The following is an 8,961-nucleotide window of genomic DNA, read 5'->3' on the forward strand; positions in this document are numbered from 1 at the left end:
TCTTATTATTAATCATAACATAAAGTGCCCTTATATATCAGAATTACAAAGAAATAAAAGAAAAAACATAAATATGAAAAATGTGAAAATACAAAGAAAAGAAAACTAAGGTTTCCTAAGTCTAAACCGCCTCTCTCTCTCTCCTTATGCTGCAGCCGCCTCTCTCTCTCTTGATATTGTGCCGATTATGGACATACACAATATGATTTATAACAATCAATTTTGTATTCTTTTTAATTTATAAATCGAACAACTATAAAAGAATTTTAAAATGCACCCTTAACCTCTTTAATGAAATGAAATCTGACAATGTTTCTTAATAATATCCTCCTCCGATGCCAAATCTTTTTCTCAGTATCAAAAAACACAGCAATATGGCAAAAAAACTAAGTATGAGACGGTCATCGGCTAATACTTAAGTAATCGTCAAACGATGAGTCTCACGACTTGGTGGAACCAATCAGACAGGAACAGGCAAACCTTTCTTCGCCATGCCATCCAGAATATCGTTGAGCGCTTGGCATACTCCCGATATCTGTGCACATAGCTTCCACTTTTCAGTCATTAAAAAAACATAAATATCTGTTAAAGAGAAACAGAACAAGGGAGAAAGAGTAAACCTGATCATCCCATTGTTGTAGTTCCTCAATGTCATCTTCAAAATGTATCACAGCCTCCTCCTGAACAGATCAAAACTCATGTAAGAACCTTCTTGATAATGAACACTAACAATAACTCTTTTGAAGGCTAACATAATATAGTAACAAAGTGCTTGTCGTGTTGCGAACCTGATCGATGGAACCTCTCATTCTGTCTTGGCAAATCATATTTGATGCTATCTTCTCCGCCTTCAGGAAGAAAACGTATGCCATTAAACAGAGGACAAGCGAATGGATAAAAGAGGATTAACATACTGATTTCGAATATTACCTTGATTGGGTCAATCCCCAGCAGAGTTCCCAATTCATCAAACCTAAGATACAAACAAAGAATTGATTTTACGACATCAAGCAAGTCTCATAAACAAAAAAAAAAAACAACGGTACAAGATATTAATCATACATCTTATTTACCTTATGTTAGTGTACAGTTTGCTTGCACTTAAAAGGTTATGCTCAATCATGGCACGGTCAAGAACAGTGGATTTGTCAGGCAAATATGCTTTCTGTTGAAACCCAATAAAGGCAAAACGTGTTATGAACCAAACAACTTAAATGATAAGCAAAATACTACTTCCAAATATCAATAACAGTCCAGACCTGATGTGGCCTTAGTTCTTCTGCAAAAGCATCAATCTCTGGTTTCCTTAAAATCCTTTCCAGATACACCTAGAAAGATACACAGAAATCTGAAGTTAGCACGTGTTTCTACTCTTTTCAAACAACATGCTGCAAGTAAATTGTATTTTTGTCTAATAGAAGGAAACAATAGATAGAACCTTCTGCAGGATGGGATAAATCTTCAGCTTGGAGCAACGCTCATCCTGTTGATAAAGAGACATTGAGAATGAAAAAGGTAAGTAAGAAATGACATGACATTATAATAATAAATAATCCACAAGGAGTGTTACTTTATATAAAGTTGCAAGAACACGAGAACGTTGAGGGCCGGCTCCAGCTAATATGGTGCATGTGACAGCAGCAGATAAGGCTTGCTCTAATGCATTCTCATCGATCTCTCTAAAAATATTAGGCAACACTTAAGAAACATCAAAACTAAAGAGACATTTCAGAAAAGTTGCAGCAGGGGTAGAAGACGATTTACTTACTCATCGCCTATGTGTCGTTGTTCAATCTGAGATATGCCGTAATACCGAAGTGCCGCCTCTAAGAACTTTCTTTTCATGTCCAAAATTCTAGCATAGCAAACCTGAAAAGGATAAATATATATATATATATATATATAAAAAAGCCTGAAAAGACACAGGACATAAATTCTTAATTTAAGGAGGTCAGACCTTGTATTGCAAATTCAAAACTTCATTCTGACTGCTGCTCACTAAGAAAGAAGCTTTATTTATATAAGTCTCTGCATTTACAGCATCATCATCCTGCCGAACATAAAAGTATTAGAGAACCAGAATAATGCTCTTACACAACATTGTAACCTCAGTTTACCATTAAAATTTACAATCTGTGAGAGCCATAATAACACCATTATTACCATGTGGAAATCCATCACATACAAACTACAAGCTTACAAATACATGAAAAAAGAAGAAAACCTATTGAAAGGAAAGGCAAACCTCGAGATACAAACGAGCGATTTGGATACACTTGGACAGCTTGAAGTTTTCGTCAACGGCCCTGATAAGAATGACACAAAACCCAGAATAAGCAACTGAAAAGAAGCAAGGAAACAAAAAAAAAAGCTATAGAATTTTGCTGCTCTCCCCTCACTGTCATACCTCATTCCAGAGTCGAGATCAATGCCACTCAACATCTGAGCAGCTCTTGACCATTCCTGCTCTGATTCATACAAAGCCGCAAGTTTTTCTCTGATAACAAGAGCCTACAAATCCACAACAAGGAGATTGTAAAGCAACACAATGTACATTGTCTCTAAACTAAACCGCAATCTCTCTAAACAATAGAGAGATGCAGGATTCTAAAAATCAAAACCTGTTCCTCGAATGAAACAACTCTTGGCTGAATCTGGGTGAGCGTAAAGAGCGCAATCTCCTTCTGCGTCTCTGCTTCCAATCTCCCGAGCTCTTGGGCGAAAGACTGCAAAAGCTGCCTCGAAACCACCAACGGCACATCATCCGATAGAACTGCACAATTGTTTTTTGAGAATTGTCAGCGAAACAGAATCAATTTGCTACGGAATTCGAAGAGAGTCATTCGGCTTACTGTGATGGATGAAGTGTTTGGATTGGAGAAGATCGTTGGAAGAGATAACAGAGGAGAGGATGAGTTTGTACTGTTCGATCTTCTGACGCTGGTCACTGATTGCTGAAGCGTTCCTCAAGGCTTCTTCCATGCCTTCTTCGATCAAACCCTAACAAATTCTCTTTTGCTTTTCGGCTATTTATTAAGATAGAAAGAAAAAAAAAACATTATTAAAGCTAAGGCACATAAACTAATTACAACCCGTGTCCGTGCGCTAGTCGGACGGTCGGGTTGGACCTAGCCCTAAAGAGATAATCACTGATTAATCGGAAATTATGCGGGACAGAATTTTTATATGGTTTACTATGTTATAAAACATGTTAATTTTTAATTGTGTATAACATTAATACATTTTCATGTTTAAGATTGTATAAAACACACAAATAGAATATATAAACTTAATATAGTGTAATTTTCATCAAAATTATGAATATAAATGATATTTATAAAATTATAGATCAAATAAACAAATAAAAATATTATTAAAAATAAAAAAAATAAAAAAATAAAAAAATAAAAAAAATAGATTAGGCGGCTAGGCGGTCATTTAGGCGGTCTAGACGGAAAAAATCGGATATCCAATTTTTTAAACCGATTTGGCATAAATCGGGACGGTAGAGTGACGCGTAGCGCCTAGGCGGCCAATTTTTAGAACATGGATTACAACTAACAAATCTCTTTGTTTTTTTCTGTTGTATATGAAGATTAAATTAGCTGTTATGAACCAAATTGTGGATGGCTCATAACCAAAAGATTATGATTTGTAATCTTTCCATTTATCTATGACGGTGTAATCTCCTATATAAGGAATCTCTATGTTATGAATAAATATAGACTTTTCCATTACTTTTATAACACGTTATCAGCACGAAACTCTAAATCCCTAAGCTAATACCCGAATCGAAAAACCCTAAAACCCTAACCCTAGTCGACGATCCGACGAACCCTAAACCCCGATCGCGTCTCTTGTTCCCGCATCTGTTCCAGCTCGCGTCCCCGATCAGCTTCAGCCCAAGGCATTCCTGATCCTAGCTCAGACGTTCGCGACCCAAGAGCAGCTCCAGCACGCGACCTCTTCCTCGTTCGCGACAACATCAGACAGCTCGCGTCCGACGATCAAGGCGTTCCCGATCAAGCAACAAAGGACGTCCGCGACCCGATAGAAGCGACTCGATCCATTCCAGCTCGCGTCCCGTTCGTGTCCAGCTCGCGGCTCAACTCCTTTGGTGGCCCGATTCAACAATCATCTAAGGTTAAAAGGTAATTCAAAACCTAAGAATCCATAATCGAACATGGATTGATTGATAAAGAATGAAACCTTAAAACCCTAATCTTTATGAATCATAACCATAGGGTAATAGATCAAAAATCATAATTGAGTAAATCGAAGCTCTAAAAGTTCGATACCCCAATCCCTAAATCATGTTCCAACATGATTAAAACCCCAAATCGGTTTTTACAAGTTAAAATCCGATAAACCCTAACCCTATATCTATAAACCCTAAATAATATAAGTATCAGAATTAATTATACTATAATTATCAAATCACATATTAAAACCCTAATCGAATATTTTGAAATCAAAACTTTTTCGGTTTTGATCATTGAGGTTTTAAATCTGATTGAATCTGATGCTATGTTGCTAGAATTGTTTGACCGTTAAATTGATAGATTTATTTTCTCATCCTGCTTGGTTAATTGTTCATCTGATTTAAAATTGTTTAAACCGACCAGCCTGTTAATACATTGATTGAATCCGCTAGCTTTCTAGCTTGCTTTGCTTATATAATCCAATAGGTTGATAGATTGATTGAGGTTTACTTGTTTAAGATCTGAATGATCTGATTGCATGATTCTTGAGGTTTAATATCATCTGCTAGGATTGATAGTTTTGTAATCTGATATGTTTTATATAGAAACCCTAAATAATCTGTATGATAGGTTATATTAATCTGATTAGGATGTCTTTGAGAATTGAGAATCCGTATGCTAGGTTGATAGATTTATGATAAAATCTAATGTCTTGAGGTTTAAGATTGTATGCTAAGTTCGATTAAATTGATTGATCTGATTATATGTTTTTGAGGTTTGATAAATTCAGATACTAGATAAATTATTTACACATGGTTTATGCTAAATACCAATCAGCCTTGAAACTGATTCATTGAAATTCATGCTTGAAATCTATATTCTAGTATTGCTAAAATCAGCCTTGAACTGATTGAGTGATTAATAAATATTTTTACTAGTCTTGCTAAAATCCATTGATTGTTAAACCCTAATTGCATGATTAATTGAATCCGTTTTTGCTAGTCTTGATAAACCATAATATTATGAGCACATAGAAATAGTATTGGTGAGACTTGCTAGAAATTGACTAATTGATTAAATGCCTTTAAGATTGATAGTCTCATTGTCCTCACAAGATTGAAATCCGAATTGATTGTTTTTAAGAATAAGGCCGCATGAAAATTATACCTAAATATTGAGTGATATATGATTTGAGATGTCGAAAATCAACCTGGATTTTGCTGCCCTAAATCTCTCGGGAGATAATTATTTACGGTGGGCATTGGATACAAAGATTATGCTAAAGTCAAAAAAACTTGGTGAATGTATCATAGAAGGCAATAATGCCAATGAGAAAGATTGATACATGGCAATATTAATCAATGTTCAAGAAATCGCTAGGCGGTAACTAGACGTTTTATTGAGAACTAGCGCCTAGGCGGATTATTCGGGGCCTAGGCGAGGCCTAAGCGTTAACGAATTATTGATTTATTTTATATATATTTTATATTTATATGAGATATTTAGTTTTTGATTTTTAATTATAAAATTATTGTGATAAATTATTAAAAATAGATATACAAAACAAAATAAATTAGAAAGTTTTGTGGATTTATACTAACATTATTGTTTAATTTAACATTTTAGACCAATTTAGGTCGATTTTAACCGCTTTAGAACAACTTAAACCGATATAATTCATATAAATCGGATTTTTGGAAAATCGTTTCGGATAGGACCGAGTTACCGCCTAGGCGGGGGCCTAGGCGCCGCCTGGACCGATTTTTAGAATCTTGATATTAATTATTAGCCATCATCTTATTAAGAGTGTCAAAGATCAATATCTGACTATAGAGAATCCTCTAGACCTTTGGACAAATTTAAAAATCGATATATGATCACAAAAGAACGGTGTTATTAGCAAAGGTCCTATTTGATTGGAGGAATCCCAAAATCCAGGACTATAAGCCCGTGGATGAGTCTATTGCTAGCTGGGTAAAAAATAATGGATTACTGATGAGAAACAGTGAATTGAGACCTCCTGGATTAACCCCATTACCTGATACCCATAAGGCCGCATAAGTAAAAAAAAAAAGAGGTAACCACGTCCAGAATGATACACCACATGGTCATGGCCGTGGAGGGTGGAAAGGACGTAGCCATGGCCACTATAACACATTTGGCCGTGGGAATCACTATGGCAGGGGCCGTGGGAATCACTATGGCAGAGGCCGTGGGTATCAACCCAATTTGAGCCATGGTCAAGGCAGTGGCCGTGGTATATCCTTTAAACCACAAAGCTCGACCAAATCAGTGTGCCATAGATGTGGAATGGGGAACCATTGGGCTAAGATATGAAGGACTCCCAAACATTTTTGTGACCTCTACCAAAGAGAGTCTGAAAGAGAAGAATCCTGAAACCCACTTGGTCTATAAAGATGGTGAAAATAATTTCGAACATGATCAAGATGATCTTATGGAATATGAGACTTATGATTGCCTAAAAGAATCAAGTTGATAATCTGATTTCGACATCAAACTTGTGTGATTGCTCTGCTTGTATGTTTTCTCTGATTTTTATCTCCTTGAATTTATTTCTATTACATTGTCTGCTTAGATTAAATGAATGAATGATTTTTCTATATGAGTACACTGAAAATCACCAATATAAGTACTAAAGCAGGTATCACCAGTCTGAAAGAAGACTATGGCTAGGCTAATATATTATTGCCTAAGGGTATGCATCTAGAAATCAGTAATGCCTTATATTCACCCAACTCTAAGAGCAAGAGCAGAGTATTGAGTTTTAAAGATATAAGAATTAATGGTTTCCATATTGAAACAATGGGCGAAGGAAACAAAGAGTTCCTTCAGATATATGTATAAAATCGCCCAAGGCCATAATAAGTCCTAGAGACTATACTTGCATTCTCTATTGACCTAGACTATGCATAGATCAGTATGATAGAGGCTAAAAGCCTGCGAAAATATACACTTTATGGCACGACCGGATTGGCCATACTGGTCCAAACATGATGCAAAAATTGATATTCAAAAGGCACACATTAAAAGATAAGAAGAATTATCCCAAAGAATCTCACGTGTGTAGCATGTACACAAGGAAAACTCATTAGGCCATCACCAGTAAAACGGCTATGAGCCCTTTTTTCATAAATAAAGACTATATGTCTAGATAATACTGGTGAATACAAGTCCAAAGCGTTTAAATGATTATGGTATGTCCATGGGGATAAGTGTGGACAATTCTGTGATACATATCCATACCAAGAACGACTTGGCCGAAATCTTTTAAAACGCAAATAGCTGATTGATAGACCATAACTTATTAGGTCAAAACTCTCATTCACAGCTTGGGCCACACGAAATTTACATTCACCTAAGTTAATACGCATCAGGCCATTTAGTGAGCATAGATATCCCCTATCACAATTATTAACGGGTCAAGAGCCAGACAAACCCCATCATAAGACATTTGGATGTGCTGTCTATGTACTAATTGCTCCACCACAGAGAACTAAGATGGGACCTCAAAAGGAGGATGGGGATATATGTTGGATATGATTCTCCCACAATAATAAAGTACTTTGAGCCAACTATGGGTGATTATATTTGAGGCCAGGTACACGGATTATTTTAAGACCAGGAGGAAAAAAATAAAATAAAGCTGGTAAAAGAATGGTAAAAGAAATAGAATGGAATCAACCATCAATGTATTGGCAAGATCCTCGGACTAAAGAATGCGAAATAGACGTCCAAAGATTATACATTTACAAAGCTAGCTAATCAAATGCCAGACACATTTGCTGACCCGAAAAAGAATGACTAAGTCATATATAAACCAGCTTGAAGAGAACCAACGAATTTGATGTCCAAGAAGAGACACAGTCAAGTTGCTACAGAGTCTAGACAACGTATGAAACGTGGTAGACCAAATAGGTTCCAAAAGATAAGAATCCTCGGAAACAAAAGAAAGATGCAGAGAATGATAATCAAAATCCAAATCTGAGGTTACTAAGAAAACCATCCCAGACATGGAGATAAGGCCGGCCAGCTCTAAGGTACAGGTACCAAACATTGTAGCTTGGGATGCCAAGCTGCAAAGTATTAAAGGTCCTGATAATAATGAATCTCAATCGATTATATCATGTTTGGAATATAATGGAACCAATAAGTAATGTCGACATAAGATGATTTTTTTGCATACAAGGTAGCACTTGAATTTATGAATATAAGCGAAGATCATGAACCCAAGTCAATATAAGAGTGCACACTCGTAGAACAGATTGGATTGAATGGAAACGTGGGGTTAAATAGTTTAAGGAAGAAAGTCGTATTTGACCATATGATTAAGACGCCATATGATGTTAAAAGCAGTGGATATAAATGAGTCTTGTGAGGAATAGAAATCGTGAGATATAAAGCTGATGTTGCACAAGGATTCTCACAAAGACCAGTAATAGATTATGAGGAGACATACTCCCATGTGGTGGATGCAACTACTTTTAGATTTCTCATAAGTCTGGCTATATAAGAGAGAAAATTAGACTTGCAGCAAGTTGATGTAGTGACTTCATATTGATATGGTCCACTGAATAATGAAAGTACTAGAGGGTATTGAGCTGAAAGAACAGCAAGTTCTCGAGAAGAATATTGATAATCATCAAAATATATGATCTGAATATCCTAGGAACCTCTGGATACAATTTCCCAAACAGTTGAATATCTTAAGAAAGAGTTTGAGATGAAAGATCTTGGAAAA

General features: G+C 35.9%; 1 protein-coding gene across 1 annotated transcript; it reads right to left on the reverse strand.

Annotated features, from left to right (window-relative positions):
- Nucleotides 1-272: 272 nt before the first annotated feature.
- LOC106431714 (COP9 signalosome complex subunit 4) lies at nt 273-3,054 on the reverse strand. Its single transcript, XM_013872533.3, has 14 exons — nt 2,853-3,054; nt 2,622-2,773; nt 2,408-2,511; nt 2,246-2,306; nt 1,958-2,050; nt 1,769-1,869; nt 1,571-1,679; nt 1,439-1,483; nt 1,260-1,328; nt 1,074-1,165; nt 931-973; nt 789-848; nt 621-680; nt 273-535 (listed from the first exon to the last, which is right to left on the reverse strand). The coding sequence occupies exons 1-14, from the start codon at nt 2,980-2,982 to the stop codon at nt 461-463; spliced, it is 1,194 nt and encodes a 397-aa protein (XP_013727987.2). The 5' UTR covers nt 2,983-3,054; the 3' UTR covers nt 273-460.
- Nucleotides 3,055-8,961: the final 5,907 nt, after the last annotated feature.

Source organism: Brassica napus, chromosome C2 (genome assembly GCF_020379485.1).
Source record: "Brassica napus cultivar Da-Ae chromosome C2, Da-Ae, whole genome shotgun sequence".
NCBI classification, from domain to species: Eukaryota; Viridiplantae; Streptophyta; class Magnoliopsida; order Brassicales; family Brassicaceae; genus Brassica; species Brassica napus.

Coding starts and splice junctions, on each gene's coding strand:
- LOC106431714 (XM_013872533.3), bottom strand. CDS start 2,982: ATGGAAGAAGCCTTGAGGAACGCTTCAGCAATCAGTGACCAGCGTCAG. Junction 2,774..2,852: donor CAAACACTTCATCCATCACA/GTAAGCCGAATG, acceptor ACAATTGTGCAG/TTCTATCGGATGATGTGCCG. Junction 1,680..1,768: donor CAACGACACATAGGCGATGA/GTAAGTAAATCG, acceptor TAATATTTTTAG/AGAGATCGATGAGAATGCAT.